Genomic DNA, 22,728 nt, shown 5'->3' on the forward strand with positions numbered 1-22,728 from the left:
GAAACCGAGACGTTATAATCAAGGCCATCATAATGCTGAGTGATTAAAAGTAACTTCTGATTGTTTTGGCTTTGGTTGAATGTAGGACCTAAAAGTGCTGACTTGTAACAAAATGGGATGAATGAAAGCCTCGTTTAGAGTTGTGCTCGTACCTGAATGCTGCTGGGCACGGGGAGACTGCATGGCTGTATGGTAGAAAATACCCCAAACATCAAATATTTGCATGGCAACGGGGCTGATAGAGAATTGACATAGGATGGGTGAGAACTGTGAAGGCCACAGGTTGGGTTGGGAGAGGTTCGTGTTGGATATTAGGAAGAATTTCTTACCCTGGAAGAGCAGTGATGCAGTGGTACAGCTGGAGTGATGGAGTCACTGTCTGTGGAGGTGGGGATGTGGCACTGAGGGACGTGGGCAGCGGGCATGGTGGGGTGTGTTGGGCTTGGGCTCGGTGATAGCAAAGGTCTTTTCCAGCCTTCATGATTGTATGAATAATTTCCGACAGGAACGTTTGTGGAGATGACAAAAAACCGCATTCCTGAGAGAGCTGGAAATAATTTGTGTGCTGTTACGTGAGAGGTTAAATGAGCAACTCAACTTTCTGGCAAGCATGGTGAGAAGTACCTCCCGAGGCCATGAGTGAGCACTGCTTGGAGCAGCAACAGAGCACCAGGAGGATGCAGAGATGTCAAAGCAAAGCCCTATTTTGTCCTTAGAATGGCCTGCAGCTGGGACAGCATCTCAACCTTATGGGAGCGAGCTGCCCAGATGGCACCGAATCGCCTTTGGGATTGATGGAGCATGTGCTGTCGGTTCATAATTTGTGCTGAAATACTCTCAGTAAATACATTTGTGAGAGCAAGCAGCAGGGGTCTGGTGTTGTACTGAGTGGGGACACTGGGACGTGTGTGAGTGATACGGTACTGACGTGGTGAGGGGGCACAGTGGGGTGCAACTGGTGATCTCAGCAATCCTTTCCATCAATGATTCTACGACCCAACTGCACTGGGGGTTAAAAGCCACGACCCAGTGCTGAAGATCCCCAAGCGATGAGAATCTGCTGCTGCTTCTGCACAAGTTCTTGGGACAATGGTGCATGAGATTAAATCAACAGCGGTGGCGTGGACGTGGCTCCAGGGGCATCATTTTGGGGGGAGTTCTGCTTTGCTCGCGTGATAACGAGCAGCTTTGATAAACAATTGTGCTTAGTGGCAGAAGCCTGTAAACTGTACATCAAATTGGCTGCTGTTTTGCATAAAGAAATAATTTGTTGTTTAGAAGAATGGAAGGACTCCCTACCCCCAAGAACCATGCAGGAAGGGCTGGGTGCTATCGTGGTAGCATCTCACCATGGAGCAGCAGCAGCTGCTGCACGGAGTGCTGTGATGCACTCATGTAATTACTCACAGTACCACTTTGTTTTTCCTGTTTTCTGATTAAAAGAGAGAGGAAAAAAAAAAAAAAAAAAAAAAGAAGAAGAAGAAAATAAGATCTTTTGCTCAGTCATTTCCTTTCACGGAGTATAAAACCACATTTCAACAGTGCATGTGGGGCTGACACCGCAGGGAAGGATCGTGCTGAGAGGCTGCGCTGGGCTCCTGGGGTGTCCTGCAGCAGAGGTGAGCTCGCACGATGCTTTGCTTGCTCCTGCTGTTCCTGCTGACAGCTGCGTTTGTGTGCAGGGAACGTCAGTGCTGGGTGAGCTTTGGAAACAGACCTCAAAGGGATAGAAATCTGCCTTTGCTCAGCGGATGCCCGATTGGGGAAGAAAAGGAGTGATGCTGTCTGGCTGGGGCATGGCTGGGCTTTTCCCATGGAGCGCTAGGAATTGCTGAGGCAGCAGCCGGGAGGACGAAGCTGGCTTCTGCCCATGCGAGGAAAAAAAAAAAAAAAAAATCCACCTAATTTTTATTTATTTATTTATATATTTTTTTCCAAGCTCATCACCACTGAACACCCGTGGCAGAGAGCAGGGCTGGGCAGCAGCTCTGCCTGCAAGCTGCTTGAAGGGAGAATGAGTGTAACCCCGCTTATATGGGGCTGCTGCTGCCTCCTCCTCCTCTTCTTGCCGGGTGTTGTGTTACAGCCTTTGGGAGGACGGTCCTAATTTTCCTCGCCCCAATGAGTGTCTCCCAACAGCGGTGCGGTGCGAAGCGACACTCCTCTACTCCTTGCTCCTGCCTCCTTTTTTTTCTTTCTTTCTTTTTTTTTTTTTTTTCCTCCTCCAATTTTTTTTTTTTCCCCTTCTGTTTTACAGGCCGATTGCCAAACGGGATGATCCAGAGTTGTGTCCTCTTTGCCTGGAGAGCATAAATACCACTGGGGAGCTCTGCGAGACCGCAGTTGGTGCTCGCTGCTGAGCCGAGACCTCGCGTCCCCGCACCTCCCCGGGCTCCCTGCATCCTTTCCCCCTCCTCGCTGAAATATTGCGGCTATATAATTTATTTCCCACCAGCAAGCTTGGAGGAGCAACTGCTTCCCGAGAAGCGCTCGGCGAGGTGAGTGCATGCATCTGAATTGTGTTTTGGGGTGGGTGTGGGGTGCGAGGAGGGTCTTTGTGCAGTCGAGGTGGCACAGTGTGAGTAATTTCTCCATAAAGCCGTACGTCTGAGCGTGTGATTTGCAAAGGGTGATGAAGGACTGATGTGCATTTATCTCTAGTGAATGGGAAGGGCTCGTGTGGAGGGGAAACTGACCAACATAAGGGATGCTGCAGTAATTGGCTGCCCATAGGCACATCCATTCTGTTCCAGGGAGCTGGAGTTGGTGTGGCTCTGAAGTCCCATCTAGAAGGAATTTCACGGTGTTGTCACATGGTGCGTCTGTTCCTAGTGGGTTTTTCATGTGGTTTTGCTTAGAATCTCACCCACTTGGGCTGCATGGGAGTGGACTGCAGTGGCAGAACCAGATGTTTCCATGTGGCCTTGAGGATGCTGAATCCAAGGAACTTGTCATTCCCTTTTTCTTTTGAAGCTGGGGCCGTTCTGTAAAGCATTAAATGTGTGCATCTCAGTTCCTGCATGAAGTGCTTTAGGAGTTGAACTTATGGGTCCCTTCCAACCGAGGTTATTCTATGATTCCATTGTGTGGCTTTCTCACTTGAGTTCTTTGTACAGGGATCAGTTTGTCCCCAGGCAGATCCCCCACTGCTTTGCTGCTTTTGGTGCTAGCACGTGTGTTTCCCCGCAGCATCAGCCTGTCCCACACATCGCTCCCAGCTCTCGGGATGCTTTGACTGCATGTGTTTCCCATATGGAGGAGCAGAATCCACTTGTATGCCCCCCAGGAGGCAGCTGAAGATCAATAGCTGTGTGAGGGTGAAGCAAGGACGTAATGAAAGGCAGAAGGCAGCACTCCTGCCAGCCCCCAGCTCCTCTGTTCCCTGTGACATGCAGCTCCAGCTCTGAGCTGGGGAAATAGCTTTCTATAAATACTCTTTTCCAAAGTCCAGTGCTGCTTTTTCACTTCCTCGGAGCCCAGCAGAAGCTCCTGCTGTCCCAGCTCAGACTTGCCTTGCAAAGTATTTGGGAGCTGCTTTCTGCCGACTCACCCATTTCTGAGCACTCCCAGATGTGTACCTGGCACCAGCATCAGGAGTCTGGTGCAGTTAAAGGGAAGCTGCATAACACTGCTCCTAAAACCTTGCAAATAACAGCAGAGCCTCGCTCAGCTGACTGTCAGCTGAACATTCTCCCCGAAAAATGTCAAATCTCATCCCAAAGGCAATGTGCTTTCCATCTTCCCTAATGAGGAGTTCTTAGTGCAGACTGAAGGCTTTGCCCCAGCACTGAGCTGGCTGAGCTCTGACACATGGCCCAGTGTTTGGTTGCACCTGGGCATGAGGCTGTCGGAGTGGGGGGGGTGGGGTGTGAGCAGATGGATGTCTGAACTCAATGAAATGTGAGCATCTCTCTGCTGCTTTCAGTTAACCTTTGGCACGGCGGCTCTTTCAGGTTGGATATTAGGAAAAATTTCTTTTCCAAACGACTGGCTGGGCATTGGCACAGGCAGCCAGGGTGTGGTGGAGTCACCATTTCGGGGGTGTTTCAGAATCATGGAGATGTGGCACTGAGGGACGTGGTCAGTGGGCATGGTGGGGTTGGTTGGGATTGGACTTGGGGATCCTAGGGGTCTTTTCAAACCTTTATTATTCCACGATTCTCTTTGCTCCCATCACCTCACCCTTCCCTTGGACGTTCCCTGCTCCTCACCTGCAGCCAAAGCATGTGAATTGGCTTGAACACCCAAAGTGAATAAGACTGCTCAAATGACCCATTTTTAGGAAGGTGCAAAGCAAGATACAGGGAAGAACATCACCAGGAATAATGCACCATTTGTTGCAAAGCTCCTGTCAAACCCAGCCGTGTTGGCTCAGTCCTGGGGCTCTGCGATGAAGCAGCAGCTGGCTCTCCAGGCTGCCCTTTCTGTAAGTTCAGTGTTTGCCTTAGATGGGTGATGGGTACGGGCTCCTGTTCAGCTGAGGGCACCCAGCCAAATGAAGGGGTACAAGAGCAGCATACGTCTGTTCCCTCCTGCTCTACCTACAGGGCAGGCTGCAGGGAAAATCGCCGGTGCTAAATGGCTGCATTGTAAACGGTGGTGGCGGAGCATCTATTTTTAAACTCTTAGGGAAGTGCCTCAAAGTAGGAACTGTTGCTGGGATTTGGGTCAGACAGTCTAGCAAAGCGATGGCTCTGCTGCCCCGCTGTTAGAAAGTCGGGGGAAGGCAGCACTCAAGGCTGGGACAGGAATGAGTTTAAAGCTGGGGTTGCCCCCAGGCCACTAAACGTCCCAGCCTTTAGATGTGCCTGGGGACAAGGAGCATGTGTTGGGCTTGCTGAGCAGGAAACAGCAAGCAGCTGTTACCTAAACTTAGTAAATATATGCCTACGTTGTTCTACCACGGCAAGGGCTTAATGCTCTGCCTGCAGGCAGGCTGACAGAAGCTGGTTTTCATTCTGCCTTATTACAGTCAAAAGCCCTGAACAGGGACTTCTGCTCTTTTGTGTAGACGTCCTGCATATTTTCAGGGCTTCTGGATGGCTGTAGAGTTTTTCCACCTGAGCAAAGCTGCTCTGTTTTGTGGATGCTGTTGGTTCTGGGGATGAGAGGATTTGGAACTGTGTCCAACCTCGTGGAACTGGGCTGAAGCTTTTCTGAAAGATCCTGATGATCTGGGTACATTCTCATCATCTTTGTAGGTGTTATCAAAACCAAATCCTGATGTCAAGGCGGAGATGGGGAAGTTTTCTTCCAAGCTTTAGCTTGAAGGAGAGGGGTGCTGTGCTCACGCAGTCTGCACGGGTACTTCTTGCCTCTTGTGGACAATAAGGTTTGGATATTTGGAAAAATTTATTCTCAGAGCAGTGAGGATTGGCACAGACTGCCCAGGGAAGTGGTGCACCATCATCTCTGGAGGCGTTCAGTGTGGAGATGTGGCACTAAGAGACATGGTCAGTGGGCATGGTGGGGATGGGTTGGGGTTGGACTACACGATCTTAGAGATCTTTTCCAGACTAATGATTCCATGATTCTAACTCTGTTCTGGAGGCTCTTAGATCCCCTCCTAAAGAGGCCACAGAGCCATACAGCAGCCCATGTTCTCCTCTCTGAATTGCCTGCAATCTGAACAAAGCCAGCCGAGCCGCTCAAGCTTCATCAGACAGAATGTGGGGAGGGAAGGAGAGGAAGGGAGGAATTATTGGGAAATGGCAGGTGGAGCCTCACAGATCCAGCATCTTGCCAGAAGTGGATGGGAATAAAACACAGCCATCAAACTGAGCAGGTCAGCCCTAGGAACGCCTAATCTCCTGCTCGGGAGATGCTGGGTGCTCCGTCTGCTTTCCTCCACATCATAACTCACCCTCTGGCCATGCTCCCACCTGCAGTAACGCACCACGGCAGCGTCAGCGAGCACCCCGGTGCGTCATTTGTCAGCAGGAACTGTGAGCATTCGGAGTTACGATGACATTTCACATAAACAGCCGTTTGCTCGAGGTCTGGCAGCTGCTCGGCTGCAGCCTATTGGCAGAGCAGGGCCTTCAAATAGCTCCTGCTGCTCTCTGACCTCGGTGATCCGCCTCGCTGGGAATTATGTTTTCCCTTTTATTCAGATCTGTTCTCCTCTTTGACAACTGTTCTCGGGGGAAATAGCTTCAAACATCTCCTTTTTGCGTCTGCAGAGGGTCACAGATGGGCTTTGCTGGGTGCACCCCAGTGCCTTTTGTGGATGAGCGCCCAGCACCGTGCCTGAGTGCTTCCCAAGCAATGCTCCCAACCCCACACCACTGGGGAAATAAACTGAATTCCCATCACCCATGTTGGTGCTCTGTTCCACTGGTCCTTGAGGAAATTGATAACACTTTATGCATCTTTTTCGAGCAAAAATCTGTGTTGTGCGGCTTCTTCAGTGGGGATCGTACCAAGAGCTTCTGTTCACACTGCCTGTTTCTCCCCCACATCCAGATCTGTGCTGAGCCACTGGAGACCCTGAAAGGAAACTCTTCTGCTGCCTTCATTCTAATTCTGCCCGCTGTAGAAGAGCCATGGATCCTGCCCTGCCTTGGATCCTGCCTCTTGGATGTGTCCTGCTCCTGGCAAATGCAGCCCACTGCTTTATCTTGCCCAACTCGAGTCACCTGGAGAGCATTTTGAGCAAATATCAGGATGGGGGAGCTCACTCCAGATCCAAGAGAGCCATTTTGTTTTCAGACCGACAGGAGATATTGATGCTCCACAATAAATTAAGAGGTCAAGTGTATCCATCAGCCTCCAATATGGAATACATGGTGAGTACAGCTTCTGATGCCTAGCTTTATTTCTACTTTTTTTTTTTTTTGGTCATACTGCAAGAGGTGCAGAATTTCCTCTGAAGCTAGCTTTTCTCAAGAGGTTTCCTGGTGCTGCTTCATTCCAGAGTGAGCGATGCTTTAGATCATTGGGTTGTTTTGCTTGGAGCAGGCAGCAAATAGGGTCATCTCGTCCATCCGCTGCATATTTTCAGGACTGGTTCCATTATTCATAAACTAACGTCTGGCCCAGCCCTGGACACATCTCCAGTGATGGCAATTCCACAGCTTGCCTCAGCAGGTTCTTCCATTACCTTAATGTCATAAAAGCATGAATTTTTCCCTACTATTTAACCCATGTTTTCCCTGTTAAAGCTTTCATATCGTTGCGACTGGTGTTCTGGGATGGCATGCCCATGACACTGCTGGGGATCAGCTCAGCTCTCAGGACAACAGTGCTTAAAGGATGTGGTCTTTAGGTCCCTTCCAACCCAATCCCTCTGATCGTTCATTTCTGTGATTCCGATTTGGCTCCATCTGCAGAGCTCAGTCCCTGGAAGTTGCTGGCACGGCTCTGGGGAGTTGAGAGGTGGATGGGTCAGCAATATTGGCTTTCTGTAGCTCAAGAAACCAAAATAAAAGTTTGGTCAATGGATTCTCCCACTTCAGAGGGAGAACTTAGAAGTATTGGTATGAAACATGCCTTTACCGTCAACAATTCAGATGAATAGTTTTTTCTCACCTGATGCCAGAGACCCTACTTTGAGCTATTTTAGACAAGCCCTCCAAATACCGTGGGGCCAGAAAATGATGTAGGCAAATAGTTTTTTTTGTGTGTGTGTGCGCCTTTTCCCAATGTGCAAATATAGTTATGACTGAAGCTAGCCTGACTTCAGCCATGTGCTCCTGCTGACAGATTGGATGAGTAATGATTTGTTAAGACCGCGTTTAAAAGGGTAGGAGAAATAGCACTTGTAATGTGAAGTCTCTTGCCAGCTGCGCTGAAATGAATACTGCAAATGGAAAATTCTCCCTGTAGTGACTGTAGGGAAAAGGAAAAGAGGAGAGCGAGCAGAAGGCAGTAGGGAAGGATGATTGTTCTTCAGAGGCTTCTCCTGAGCGGTTGCACCGCTGGTGCTCCATCCCATGTCAGAAATCACATGTCTTTCTAAGAACCGCTGCCTTGTGCCTCTCCTCCTCAGCGGGCGCCCATCCTCCAGCAGGCAGCCCGAAGGATGCTGCCAGAGAAGAGGTGATTTGATTAATTTCCAGAGAGTAAACACGAGGCATGAGAAAGCCAAGTGTGTTTTGGTTGGCTCGGAGGATCTGAGAGGGCTGCAGTTGCGGATTGCACACTGGCCGACTGCTATTTACGCTCGCAGCGCGGTCGCGCTTTTATGTTTGTCTTTGCTCAGTGTGCTTTTCTAGTGGCTTCATGGCCGATTGAGGGCAAATGAAAGGGCCCTATATGCTGCGAAGAAAGAAGCTGGGTATACGACGGTGCTCCTTGGAAAGGCTATAATCAGTCTTTCATGTCACCGTGTTTACCCAACGTTACTTGGAAATGCAGCGTGTATTCTGAATGTGAATTTCACTTTAATCCTTTGTTCTGCGTAGGACATTTCTCATTTGGACTTGTTTAAGAGGATGGTCTGTCTTTAGCACTGTATATAAACTTTTCTCTTTCCCTTTGGAGCCAGTGTGGAGCGTCACAGGAGACGTGCTGCACTAATTTGTGGATAACGAAGTAGAACGTGTTCCTGGCCATCAGTCTCCAAATGCTGCTTTGTGAATGTCCCAGTTCTGTATCTGATGTATTTAAGCGACGAAGGGAGCTAATATAAACCAGGAACAAGACATATTTTTCTACTACTGTGTGAGCTTCAGTCAGAGGAGGTTATTAGTAAGAAGGCAATGCACAGTAAGTCCCATGACTCACCCAGGGATCAAAAGAGTTACTGCATATGCAGATAGGATGAAGGAGGAGTGGAGAAAGAGTTTTGCTGCTGGGTTTGTATAATTAATTAAAAGCCAGCACATGTATTCAGCGTTGGTGGAAACTGAAACACAGACTTTGTCATGGGCCAGGTGTGAGCAGTGTTTATCTTCCCAGTGCAATTGCTCAAACCCTACAGCAGCTCTATGAGCAACACTTCCATTGTGGCTTTGGAGTATGCAAGAGTGGTGGGAAGGAGCCAGGACCATAGCAAACTCCTTGTTAATGAAACCAGAGTAGAAAGAACACAACAGTTCCTAAGACACCCTGACCTTTTCAAATGGCTTTCAGCAGTGATGAAAGGCAGAAATCTTTCCTCTTGTGGAGGCCCAAAGACAGATGGTTAAAACAAAATTGTTCTCAGTACAGACTGCTGGAAGAAAAAGAGTTCCTTGTGTATAAGGTATTCATTCTTCCTCTTAACAGTAGGGTAGAGGCTTTTAATTGCATTATAGGATTATTGCATTATAAGATATGGATGCAATGTATATATTGTACTTGTATGGTGCATACCAGATTTTGAAAGTCAGCTTCAGATCTGCAGGAATAAGAAGGACAATCCACGTACTAAATCACTTGGAATCTTGTGTACCAACAGGCTCTTAGAAACCCCTGCTTGAGAAGTCAGTAATGGGCTGGGTGGGTGTCTTCGAAACAAGGGAGCTGCTTGTGATCAGAGTGGTCTGACAGCAGAAAGCCTCAACAGAAAAGGGGAGAATTTGAATGCAACCTTGTCCCCCAAAGAGTGAGAAAGTGTTTTGCCAGATTGTTCCAGAAGGGGTTTAAAAAAGTGAGTGTAGAACACACAGTTCCTCTGGCTTTGGTATTCTTCATAGATACTGCTTTGAATATTAGCATAAAGAATTCTTGCAAGTGTAGCTGGGAAAGTCTGAAATCTTTTTATTATTATTATTATTTTTTAATGTTTATTGCTCTGAAATTATTCCAGGCTCCTGACCGCATTCACGTCTGAGAAGAAATAGGCAAATAAGAGCTCTAATTTAAATGGGATGGCTTTGTAATCTGACGCCTGCAGAAATGAGCTTCTCTACTCACCAAGCACAAAGCCATGCAAAAACGTAGCTCGCTTCCGATTGCCTGTTGAGTGTCTTTTGTCTAACCTCATCTATTCTATCCATAGGCATCAAAGGAAGATGTAACATATGTTCACATCAATTTCCATTTAATAGCCTATTGCTCATAAAGTCTCTGCGTTAAATTAGGAGACTTGGAATGCCTCCGCCTTTGAGGCTGCAGGGAATAGTGCTCTGCTAGAAAGTCTGAAGTCCCAGTAGCGTGTAACATCTTGGGAGAGTTTCTGTGGCTTGTGTGTTGGATGGGAAGGCGGACTGTGGCCGGCCATTGCCTGTTGCACAAAGTGGGAGACCACAAAAGGCTGTGTGTCTGGGCACAATTGCAATCGTCTGCTCCGAACAGAGGTCTGGAAATGTGGATGCGGTGGGTCGGATCCCGTACACCTTCAAGGAGTTGGAGGGCTGAGATGGAAAATGGTTTCATTCCCACTGTTGGAGTTGCGTCCACACAGGGTTTTGCAGAATTTGCTTGGCCGCTGCTCAGTTCAAAGCCAAGCTGCTGAGCTCAGAGCAGCTTTGGATGTTGCTGGAATTCAGTTTGCTGAGGAGGCTTAATGATAAGCTCTTCTCAGAGGTCTGTGCTGTTAGCTTTGTTCAGTGAGCTCAACTTTACCTTCTGAAGATGGTGTAGACACGCCGAGCTCCAGGAGACAAACAATTTCCTATCATTCCCCATCCCTGTTGGAACTGCCCGAGACTGCTCGATGCTTGCTTAGTATAAACACTCAATATTTTTCAAATCTTAGAGAGCCTAAATGCCTTCCAAGTGGTTTCTGATAGCTCCTTTAATATGGCTGAGATGAGAAGTTGCTTTTCTTATGCAAAAGGTAGGACTGGGAGGGATCAGCTGGTTGCATTGTCTGAAGGGGCTGTAATCTGGCCCTGGAACTGAATGGTCTCTCTTCGTTTTGGTTTTATTTGTAGGAATGTGCAATAATATTTTAACCCCAACGAATTATCCTCCTAGGACTGTTTTGAATAGAGAAGCTGTCAGAGATCACACAATGAATCCAGAGCATTGTCTACTGGATCCAGCAAGTCTGGCCTTTAAAACAAATGCACTCCTGGATAGCAAAGCCAAGGGAGACTGCTTTCATATTTGCTGTTGGATAGCATCTGAGCTCTCGTTTGGCATGTAACTGGGTGATACTCAGTGACGTCTGAGGCCTTTTCTTCAGTGGGAACCTCAGTGGGATTTGTCAATTCTAACCTGATGCCAGTTTTAATGAGGGTGATCCTGGCTTAGAAGTTTTGGGATTTTGCCACCTCTGAGTTCGACTGCGTTCATTGGTAGGCTCAACAGTTACTTGAGGAAGAGGAGATAGGAGCAAGAGGCTCAGCCCCTGGCACAGCAGCTATGTGCTCATCCCTTGCTTAGGGGTGTGGGCTGTGTCTGTAGTGGGGAGCAGGAGCACATACACTGTTGGAGTCCCAGGGGGTAGGAGAGCAAGGAAATGTCCCAGTGTTACGGCCAACAGATGGAAAATCATACACTGAGACACTTTGTGCTGTAAATCTTGCAGATGTCAAATATAGGTGCCATGAGGAAAACACTAGAATGTCTGATTATTTATTTCTGTATTTTTTGACTGGTTAGAAAACCGTGTGCCAAGAATGTCTCGCTGTATTTTAGGGTGGATTGTCTAGATGAGTTCTTGAGGTCTTGCCAGAGCTATTTGTTACGTCGACTTATGCAGAGCACTTCCTAAGGAGCATGTCGTTGAGGAGGAAAAGTAAGAGGCCATGTAGAGTCCTGTGCTTCTGTGGCAGGGAGTTGTCTTTAGAAACACGTTCTTAGGTATGAGTACATCATTGAAACGTGCTGACATCGCAAGGCTGGGCACCAGGGATGAGCTGTACTTCAGTCTCACTTTCCCCACTCGTTGCTGCTGGTTGACTCTCTCAATCTAATGCTCTTAAGAGGATGCACTGACCTGTTCTTTTCCCTCTCCTCTTCCTGTAGACCTGGGACGATGAGCTGGAAAGATCAGCCCATGCCTGGGCTCAGCAGTGCATCTGGGACCATGGGCCCAGTGCCCTCATCAGATCCATTGGACAGAACCTGGCAGTTCACTGGGGCAGGTAAGAGCTGGGAAGTTCCTCTCTAATAGCCACTGCTGCTGGTTGAGAACTCATCTAAATCTTTTGATTTTTCTCTTGCCGTATTTTCTATAAATATTTGCTCAGCTCTTAATTTGTCTTTATTGAAACCACTTTGCACATTCGTTTATTTTTTTAATCTCCTGGGGAAGGTTTTGAATCTAGACTTGTTAATCTGGCTGGGAAAGATGAAGTTAAGACTTACAAAGGGATTTGCTTCTTCATCCTATGGTGAAATTTGTTTATTGTTATGCCCCTGTCATTAAGTCTTTATAGGCTAAGCCTACTATGTAAAGCAAACATTTCGTATGTGCATGGAAACTTTAATGGATCAACAAGTTATGCTATTGTAAATCGGATACAACTCGGTTGAAAGTAATGGAAATTTGCTGGTGTGAAATTGGCCTGATATAAAAAATATCAGGCTCGTTTGTATTGGCAGAATTAAATAATGATTGGAAAGTTGAGTGGTTAATCCATTGGAAACAAAATCAAAAGATCAGGCTGTTCTTGGCTCGAGATGGCTATGAGTTATTGATGGTGGTAGATCCAATCTTGCTCCCACTGCAATCTCTGGGAGGAAAAAGAAATCAGTTTTATCTCAGCGCTTTCAGGAACGGGCCTTAACTTGATTGCCTCAATTTCCTCTTTTGTAAAATAGAATTCGGAAAGTATTCACTTAATGACATCACGAGATTTGTGTTTTTAAAACACTTCTAATGAATGATTTTTAATGAAGAGTTGGCTGGAAGAGCAAACTACAGTTGGTAATGATATCATTTGTATTGCTGGCTGCCTGCTTCATGTGAGCTGATGAAAGCAATAAAAAGCGTTTGAAATGCTCTTCTCCTTTGAGACAGAATTTGCAGATTGCTCTGCTCGCTCACTGTGTACATAGCATACAAAATGCCAACGCATTTCTCCAGATAATTTTAACACCATTCACGTTCTCCTGAACAGCACAAGCAACACCAGCCCGGCCTCAGATTGCAAAGCACTGTGCATAGTTTGCACCGAGTACATGCAGCACACGCAGGAGCTTGCTGCATAAAGAAATAGCTGCAATAAGGTGGGGAGCACATGCAGTGCCCCAAGTGCTCTGCACTACCCTTTGGTTTGATGGGAGGGGGAAAAGCTTGCTTCCTGTCAAAGGTCTTACAGTAGGAACTGCTAATGGACATCCAGATTTAGCAAATGGCCTGGTGGTGAAGTTGGTACATGGTGGCTTTCAGGTGAAGCTGTTTTGGCAAACCTTCGCTTCTGTTTACTTTCAAAACACAGCTCTCTGCCAAACGAGAAGTTTTATGTCGTTGGGTGGAAAAGGCAGGAGGACATCTCAGGTCAGCGGTGTTTGAAGGACATGTCAAACCTATAAATAATACAGAAAGTCAGACCGAGCTGTGAATTTTGGGGAAGAAATCATCTTTCACATTTTCACTGAGATTTTTTTTTTTTTTCCACGTTACTGAGTTTTTTTAAGCAACACCTTCTCAATGAGACAAACTTGCCTTAAGAAACCGTAGTATAAAATTCGCAAAGGTTGTGTTAAAAACTGAGATGCTGCCTTGCAATAAGCCAGGAGTGCTGTTGGATGACAGAGGGGCTGGTGAGAACTTGAGGGGTGGGTGTTCTCAGCCATGCCTGTGCTTTGCTCCTCCAGGTATCGCTCTCCTGCTTTCCACGTCCAATCCTGGTATGATGAAGTCAAGGATTACTCGTACCCGTACCCACATGAGTGCAACCCGTGGTGCCCAGATAAATGCACAGGCCCCATGTGCACGCATTACACTCAGGTAAAAGAGATGCGTTTGTATCCATACTCCACATCCCCTCTGCACCCTGTGTCACTGCAACACGTGGCCCGCGTCTTGCTGGTTCTCAATAAGCACGTTGTCCTTGCAGATAGTCTGGGCCACAACAAACAAGATTGGCTGTGCTGTGAACGTCTGCAAGCAGATGAATGTCTGGGGAGAGATCTGGGAGAACGCCGTCTACCTGGTCTGCAATTACTCGCCCAAGTAAGGCGGATGGGCTGGGCCCTGCTGCTTTCCCAGACCCTGCGCTGGAAGGTTACTTAACTAGCCCAGGATCTGGGGAACAGATTTCAGGCAGTCTAGACTGGCGGTTGTGGCTTTAAATTTTTACTTTAGACTGCAGAAAGGAGCTGGTTCAACACTGCTGAGCATTGCCTGGAAAAGTGAAGGAGGGGCCGAGGCCAGGCTGGAGCTTTGATGTTGCTGCCATGGCAAGGAGAGCAGGAGATGGCGAGGTTGGAGTGGAGCGTGCTGCCAGGGGAGGCTCAGCAGCTGGAAGGGATGGGGCTGATTAATGCTGCTGCCCGCCCTTCCAGCAGCAGCCTCTGTGCCCCACCTACAGAAGGAATAGTAGGGTTGCTTACAGTTTAAAACTTACCAAAAAAAAAAAAAAAAAAAGAATGGAGAAATTGCTGTGTGTGGCTCAAAGCCACTGGAAGTCACAGGGCAGAATGATGCTGAGATAAAAGGTGTGTGAGATAGGGCTGGCAGCCAAAGCCAGAGCTCACAGCACAAGCCAGGCAGTGCCCGTGTGTGTGTTGCTGAAACCCCCTCCCTACATTGGCTACCGTTTGGGATTTAGCAACCTGCTCCTCACATGGAATCCCACTGTCTCCTGCAGAATTCCCACTGCAAGCTGCAATGCACTGCACACCATCCTGCTGGATGGAAAAATACTCTTTCTGCCGTTTTTGCTTAATCTCTTCTCTCTGGCATCTGTGTGCATTGTCCTCATCTAGCCTTATAGGTGGAGACGGCTGAAAGAGCAATAACTAAAGGGTTGAGAGCCACAGGCTGAGCTCCAGCTGCATTAACCTCCTCAGCCCCTAATGCTTGCAACAGAGAGGGCCAAGGAGGGCTTTGGTTATTGGGTACTTCCTTGAGAAAATGCAGTAATCTGCTGAGCTAGTCTGCTTACTGAATCACAGTATTCACAGTGGAGTTTAATGCAAAGGTGATATTTTACACTACTCATTTGAGGAAACTCCTAAAATCATCATCTTGAAGGTGAAATGAGGAAGATCGTTTTCCTCACGAGGCTTTGCTGGGCTATTTGGTTGCTCTTTGCTCTGTTCCTCCAGACTGGGATGATGTTTCTGCAGCCTCGAAGGCAAAATTGTTTGCAGGGCTGGGCAAAGAGGAAGGTGCAGTGCTGCTCTGCTTCTCAGACTGTGCAGTTGTGTGGGAGGGGAGGTGTGGATTTCTGCACCTTGCTCTTGGGGATGGTTCCAGATGGAAAATGGAGCAGCTCCTCAATGGTGAGAGTTGTGCTCCTACCTGGCCTGTGCTGCTGCATGGGGGCTGCAGATATTGACGGGAGATTGGTAACTTGGATGGACAGGATTGCTGAAAGCAAGTGTTGGATGGAAAAGGGGGCAAGCTGTCCTTTCCACGCTTATCTATGCGTGGAGAACAGAAACACCCATTTTCCCACACCCTTAGTGTCAGTGGCTGAAGAATGTGGGGCTTGAGGGGCTATCTGATGAGCATGCATTGCTCCTGTGCTTGCAGAGGCAACTGGATCGGAGAAGCCCCATACAAGAACGGCCGCCCCTGCTCTGAGTGCCCCCCCAGCTACGGGGGTGGTTGCCAGAACAACCTCTGCTACAAAGGTATGTGGGGCTGGGGGTCAGGGTGCTGTGCAGGAGCCAGCTTTCACCTGGAAACGTTTCAATAGGAGCAGTCGTGGCTTTTAATTACCCACCTTCAACAACTAGGCATCGTGGTGTAATGGTAAATCATCAACTGAAAGGCTCTGATTTGCCTGGATTCAATGTGAAAATGTGAGCGATTGCAGGATGGAGGAGCTGCATGGGTTTGGCTTGGAGCTGGGGCAGGGCTTGGGGCTGGCAGGCTGCGGGCAGAAGCGCTCCCATCCTCACAGGGTTTGTTTGGGAAGGGAATGTTCCACCGGCGCTTACTGGAGGCGATGTGGGTGGGCAGATCCTGGCCAGGGACGAGTGATTCCCTTTTCTTTTTTTTTTTTTTTTTTTTTTTTTTCCCCTACTTTTTTTCCTCACTTTGGTTTTCACGGCTGCAAATCAAACACAGCGATTCGTGTCTCTGGGAGGAGAGGAGGAGCTCTGTTGGAATAGTGGTCGATAGACACGGAGTGAAAAATATTATTGCTGCTGGGAAATCTCCAGTGAAGCAGTGCTGCTCTCAGAGCAAGTGGGATTTTCTGGGGTCATGCATCAAGGGCTTTTTTTTTTTTTTTTTTTTGCCATGTGTTTTCCTTCATGAAGAGCTGGGATTTTAGAAGCAGGCAGCTCCCTGCTTGGGAGGCTTGCCCAAAGCAGAGGGTTATTTTTGCTGCATTCATCTCTTTCTACCTGGGGCTGGGGGAAGTCCTTGGGGTGCAGATGGGAACTGGAGTGGGTCACATCAGTGCTGTGTTGAGAGCCTCGTTATCTATTTCTTTGCATCATCCCCTTCCTCACTGATGAGAATGAAAACAGCATAAGGTTTTGCAGAGGAATGGCCAAGTGGAATGAATTCTTCTGGCTTTCCCAAATCCTTCTGCTGGGCTGCAACAGTAGGCAGTTGATTATGCAGTGGGAGGCTGTGAAAGATGGGGGTAGGATGGGGGGTGAGGACTCAGAGGGATGGAGGCACCGTGGACAAACGAACTGGGACTTGGCAGGGGTCATGCAGGAGCTGTGCTTCACTGGAGGACTGTCTGAAGCACCATTCTGATAGAGAAATCTGATTTCCTACTTGATGTGAACACTGCAATTATTTTTCATAATTTCTCTTTTCTAACAAGATTATCGTTACGAAGACCCCTACATCACCGAGACGGACGAGACCAACGAAGTGGAAACCCCACAGCTCGCAGAGCACAAGCCTGTGTGGTTCCATCCTCCAGAGAATGAGCCCAGCAAAACCATCAAGCCCAAGAAAACCACCTCCAACTCCTATATGAGTAAGGCAGTCTCTTGCTGTTGTTCTTTCAGAAGTAAGCAGCAAAACATTGAAAAGCCACCTGCACATCAGTGTGCAATACTCATCTGTTCTTGAAGGATCCCAGAACCATAGAATGGTTGGGTTGGAAGGGACCTCAAAGGCCATCCAGCTCCAACCACCAAATCAGATTGCATGTCAGATTGCACATAGCCCCATCCAACCCAGCCCTGAACACCTTCAAGGATGGAGCATCTAAAGAAAGTATTGATGAACCAAAAGTCTTCATATCAGTAGTCGATCTAGGAGGCATTGGTTTCATTCCTCATTTAAAATTTTATGTATTCAGCATTTACGCTTTTTGCAGTTTTCTGGGGATTTTAGCTGGTTTCCTTTCTATTTCTTGCTTGTAAAGACTTTTTGTGACAGGGGTTGGAACCAGATGATCTTTGAGGTGCCTTCCAACCAACCCAAGCCATTCTATGATTTCTGAAGTGATATGTTCTGTTGGTAGTACTTAGTCGTGTTCAGTTCATCAAAACATTCATTCTGAAAACAAGGTGAGACAAGCAAATGCATCCTTTTGAAGTTTACCCACCAGCATCTGAAGAGTCTGTAATTAAATGGAGAATGAAAAGTAGTGTCTGTAGACTTCAGGCTGTAAATCAAAGCTTTGGCTGTCAAATGTTCCTTTGCTGTTAACACTCCCCAAAACACCTATCTTAGGTAAATAGATCAAGAGGCACCCACAGCTCCAGGCTGCTTGGTCTGCACTAAGATTTAACCTCGCTGCACCAAAGACCTCTTGGAAAGGTGCATGGTGCCCAAAGCAGGATGTGGTGGTCTCTTTCCTCTTACAACTTACTGTTTTTAATTTGTACTGTGTTTTTTGTTTGTTTGCTTGTTTTTAATTTAAATTTTTGTTTTTTTTTCCCAGCACAAGTCATTACCTGTGAGACCAAGATGAGAGACAAATGCAGAGGCTCAACATGCAACAGGTAATGTTTTATCGATACCTCTTGGAGCAGCACAGGAAAAAATGGGCTAAAAATGTTGAGGTCCTTGCAAACAAGACATAGCCTATACTACATTTATTTTTGTAACTAAATAGATCTCTTTGAAAAAAGCTTTAATTTTTTTATTTTTATTTTTTTTAATATAAAGCCCTCAGCCAAGCCTAGCTGCAAAGTGACTCAGTTTTTTATACAGCCATCATGACCCACAGTTCCAGGTGTCCAAAATCATTTAATAAATGTTGGCAGAGTCACTTCTGAACCTTTCTTGTGCGTTCCACTGCTGTCTAAGCCAGACCAATAATTCATGGCTCGTCCCCTCCCAGGCAGTCGAGAACTTCTGGTTAAGGTTTCTGCAAAGAACGGGACAGTTTATCACTTGGAGAAAAACCAAATCCACAGAATCTAAATATTGGTCGGGCTTTTTAAGGAGGGTGGAGAAACTGTTCTAAAAAGTAGTTATTTTGCAATCTTGTTTTTAAATGGAAGAGTTACGTGAAATGAATGGAATGACTATTAAATAAAATAGAATCAAAGTCTGTTTTTCTTGAATTGTTTTCTCGCCACCCTCAAAGATATATATCTTCACTAGGTATCTGTGCCCAGCTGGCTGCTTGTACAGTAAGGGAAAGATCTTTGGAACATTTTATTATGAGAGTGTAAGTACTTTTAAAAAGCTTATAGATGTAATCTGTGGGAAGTTAGTGGCAATAACAGAAATGGGAAATGCCAATGATTTTGGTGTAATTTGGCTTTTCGTATTCTCCAGTTGTGGTGCTATAATTTGGGTGTTAATAAAGACTATCTGTATCTTCCTTATCTTAGTGATGAAAAAAGAAGCTGTCTGGAAAGGCAAAGTGATTCCAGTCTTGATTCTGTCTTAAATGCCCTTAACAATAAAAGCTGTGGGAAGTGATGGATAGGGAACACTAGGCAGCTCTTCTAAGGGTCTCTTTTTTTAGTGTGGTCAGGCTGAACAGAAACTTCACACTATAAACTCTGAAACAATGAAATATTCTGGACTGATTTGCTGGATCTTGAGCTAGCACTGTTTTCCCACCAAAACTACTTTTGGAGCAAAGGAAGGTTGAATATAAAAGGCTATTTGTGCATTTTATGGTTGCTTTCCCCATTCTCGCCATTGGTGCGTGACTGCTTGTCATATTTTTGCCCTGCAACTTCTGTGATTGCAGATATCCTCCTCCTGCAAGTGGTTTTAGCAGAAATATCTTGAGTTTGAATGTTCTGTTGAGAAAACTGGAAAAATTTCATACTGGTTGTGAATTTCCAGTGCCGCTTTTCTTCTAAATTATATCTAAGTGTACGTTTTTTTACTTAAAAATATTTTGTCATTCAACCAAGCTGTGCTTAAATAATAGTAATAATAGGAAAAGAAGAAGGTTGTGTCAGGAGAGTAAGATTTAACAACCAGATTCCAAAGGGTTGTATCAGGTTATTTTCCACTTGGCGTTTGGTGGTTTTGTTTCTTCATGCTTTGCAGAGCGGTTGGTCAGTGCTGCTCTGTGAATGAGATTTATTTCTTATATTATTTGCTGTGCTCTCCTCAGTCATCAAGCATATGTCGGGCTGCAATTCACTATGGCATCCTGGACAACAAGGGAGGACTGGTTGATATTACAAGGAAGGGGAGGACGCCGGCCTTTGTGAAGTCTACCAGGAACGGTGTGGAATCTTTCAGGTATGATCTTATTAGGGAACAAGTTTTTGTATTTGCTTTCAATACAAGCAAATGTTCAGTTGTCTTGGTTACTCGTATATATTCACAGTGATTCAAGTAAATTTATTTTGTGTATTTTTAATACTTTTCCCCGCTTGTTTTGCAGGAAAAATAAACCTTCCAATGCGTTCATGGTTTCTAAAGTTGCAAGTAAGTATGGAGTTTGTCAAGTTGAGAAGAAATTGTTGTTGCTAGAGTTTTATGAGGTGCTTGAAGATATTATTCATACAGTTCTCTTTTTCATTTTAAGTGATCATGTGAAATGGCCCCATACCACAACTAAACCCCAGAGGGGTGATGATCCCTTTGTGGGCAGTTCCACCATTATATATTTAATATTTCTGTAGGGATCTAAGAGGAAGGAAGGTGCAGAAAATGGTCATAACTGGCCATTTCCAACAGCATTTTCTGGTGATGGATCATGGTCAGATCCAAACATCAGCTGCAGTGTGGTGAGCTGTTGATTGTAATGTGATAGAAGATAAGCCTTCCTTATAAGAAAGCCTGAGTCTAGTGTGTGAACACTGTATAAAAGCTGGGGGAAAAAAAATAATAAAAAAAGTATTTAATGTAATAAGTGTATGGAATGGCATAATGAATCACAAAATATATATGAAATTGGTTAGTAAGAGTGACCCATCAATATTATGAAAATTTCTTATGATGAATACATAAACAAATACAGTAGAGTTCTACTTTTTAAATGTCCCCAAGTTCTGTATATTTTTGAGTGAATCTCCCTCCTTCAAAGAATCATAATTTTGATTTGGCTACTAAAATCACTAGGCCTAGTGGTTTTACCTCTTTGTATTTATTTCCACAGCACAGACACTGGATTGCTACACCACAGTAGCTGAGCTGTGCCAGTTCAAAAAGCCTGCGACCCACTGCCCAAGGTCAGTGTGTGCCATGAGCAAGTCTGTGTCCCATTGCAACCCACCCTGCTTGGGAGAAGGAGAGGTGGTAGGGGGGAGCAGGGCTGCTGAGATCCCCAAAGAGCCAATGAGAGTGGAGGTTTTTTTGGCCAGATGAGTTAGAAAGGGTCTGGGAGCTATAAGAACTCCACTTTGAAAATACCATGGAAGATGAATCCCTCTTTTACTGCTCTAATGTCCTCTATTTGAAGCTCTACACTAACTACCAAAAGTCATCTGAGGGGAGCCAATAATTAGATTCACTGTTGCCACCTGCAGACCAGATGCAGGCACTTGAAATCTCCCAAGAATGCAGCTTGCTTTCCTGTTGAGCCTTGATATGGAGAATAAATCTGAATAAATTGTTTTCTAGGATTTATTGTCCAGCCCACTGTAAAGACGAGCCATCCTACTGGGCACCGGTGTTTGGCACAAACATTTATGCAGATGTGAGTATGCTCTTTCCTTGACGGCCCTGTGTGATGCGATGTCTGAGGAGGGGTTACTCTGCAACAAAACTTGTCGTGGTTATCACAGTGTGGGCATAGGGTCAATGTGCATGAAGGAAGAAATGGCACCAGAAAAGCTTGGGGATCCCTTCCAGTGTTTGTCAATGACTTCTTCTGGGATTTGATGAGTCATTTAATCTCTCTGTGACTGGGGAGTGATGGATGTGAAATGGTGGTAGTGTTTGTCTCGCTGAAGTGTTTTGAGACCTTCAGATAAATACCATAGGGTATTACATTATATAGGCTTATATTATATACCCTACATACTCAGCCACGGTATGTTGTTGGCAAAAATAGTCCATCTTCCCCCTCCTGTCCTCTTTCTGGGAGCTGAACAGTGTTTTTGAGTAGTCAGAGCACAGCACGGAGCAGTGGAAAGAAAGCATGCAAGTTGGTTTTATTGGTTTGTTTTTCTAAACTCTGATCATGGGGATGAGCAGAGACTTGATGCTAAAACTAGGCAGAGAGTCATTTTCTTGAAATCTCTTAATATTAGGCCTTTAAAAAATGGGTTTCAACATTTTTCCATCTGCGGGTGCTTCGTGTTTTTTTTTTTCCTGCTGAAGATTGCCTTTGGAAACGCCAGCTCTCCCAGGCTGGTGTCTGGCCTCAGGAGTGTGCTTTGGGGCTGATTGTGGGTCCCAGTGAGCTCCTACACTCCCTATGTGGGGTCAACGTGGAGCTGTGCACATTCCTGAGAAATACTTCCTATGGAAATCATACAATAATTTGGGGAAAATGTGTTTTTTTTTTTTTATTATTTTACTCAAGCTGCACAAACTATTCTGCTCACATGGAAAACCATTGTACAGCTGCTGCCCTACCCCTCCTTGCATGCTCTGACCTGCAGGAAATGGGAAATAGTTTTCTCTTTCTTTCACTACCTCAGATTACCCCTGAACAGGGCTTGCAATGACAGGGTTTTAGGTGAGGACCAGCATCCAGGCATTTCTTCCTGATCTGTACTGATGCAAAAGGATTAGTGGCCTTCAGTGAAGCCCAAGTTCCATTTCCTACAGTCCCCTTGGGGATACATAAAGTGGGTCATGGACCATGATATGGGAATGGGTAAAAAATAAAAATAAAAAATAAAAAAAAGGAAGAGAAAAACTATTCGGTCATTCCTTAGAGGGCTTGGTTAACCTTTTTTCTGGGCTCCTGTGCTAATAGCGTGCTGTGGGTGTAAAGAGGAAAGGACTTTGGATTTCAGGAGAATGAGTAGAAAAATGGAGAAAATAAGCCAATAGGGGAAAGGAGTTTTGAGGGTGGTGTGAAAAGTGAATTGCAAGAGGGAGGAGGTATGGATACTGATAAATGCTCAGGCTGGAAAGCTGTCCAGAGAAAGAAGCAGGGGGAATTTGGGCAGATTTTTTTGCCACTGAGTGCAGATATAGCAGGATGCTCTCCAGGCGGGGACGCTGTGAGTTTACCCCAGCCCTGGCTGAGATGTAATTAAAGCAGACAGTGAGCTGGGTGGGACAAGTGCTTGTCTCCAGGGCCATGAATGTGCAATCTGGAGTGGCACCTTCATGGCCCTGGGGGAATTGTGCTCCAGTTGAGTCAAATTAAATGAGCTATCTAAAAGAAAATGATGTGTTTTGCACTGTCTCTGATCAGTGCTCTTCCAGGTGCTCTCTGG

The 22,728-nt window shown here is 46.1% G+C and overlaps 1 protein-coding gene across 1 annotated transcript in view; it reads left to right on the plus strand.

Moving 5' to 3' along the window:
- The first annotated feature begins 2,296 nt into the window (after positions 1-2,296).
- The window catches only part of CRISPLD2 (cysteine rich secretory protein LCCL domain containing 2), a 28,163-nt gene continuing 7,731 nt past the window's right edge, over positions 2,297-22,728 (plus strand). Inside the window, exons 1-13 of the mRNA XM_003209858.5 lie at positions 2,297-2,498; positions 6,466-6,788; positions 11,842-11,960; positions 13,639-13,771; positions 13,881-13,996; positions 15,524-15,624; positions 16,779-16,937; positions 17,853-17,913; positions 18,521-18,587; positions 19,497-19,627; positions 19,773-19,816; positions 20,490-20,562; positions 20,954-21,029. Of these exons, the coding sequence (XP_003209906.1) occupies positions 6,546-6,788; positions 11,842-11,960; positions 13,639-13,771; positions 13,881-13,996; positions 15,524-15,624; positions 16,779-16,937; positions 17,853-17,913; positions 18,521-18,587; positions 19,497-19,627; positions 19,773-19,816; positions 20,490-20,562; positions 20,954-21,029 (1,323 nt within the window). The 5' untranslated portion in view covers positions 2,297-2,498; positions 6,466-6,545. The remainder of the gene's footprint in view (positions 2,499-6,465; positions 6,789-11,841; positions 11,961-13,638; positions 13,772-13,880; positions 13,997-15,523; positions 15,625-16,778; positions 16,938-17,852; positions 17,914-18,520; positions 18,588-19,496; positions 19,628-19,772; positions 19,817-20,489; positions 20,563-20,953; positions 21,030-22,728) is intronic.

The sequence above is a fragment of the Meleagris gallopavo genome, chromosome 13 (assembly GCF_905368555.1).
Source record: "Meleagris gallopavo chromosome 13, MGAL_WU_HG_1.1, whole genome shotgun sequence".
Lineage (NCBI taxonomy): Eukaryota > Metazoa > Chordata > Aves > Galliformes > Phasianidae > Meleagris > Meleagris gallopavo.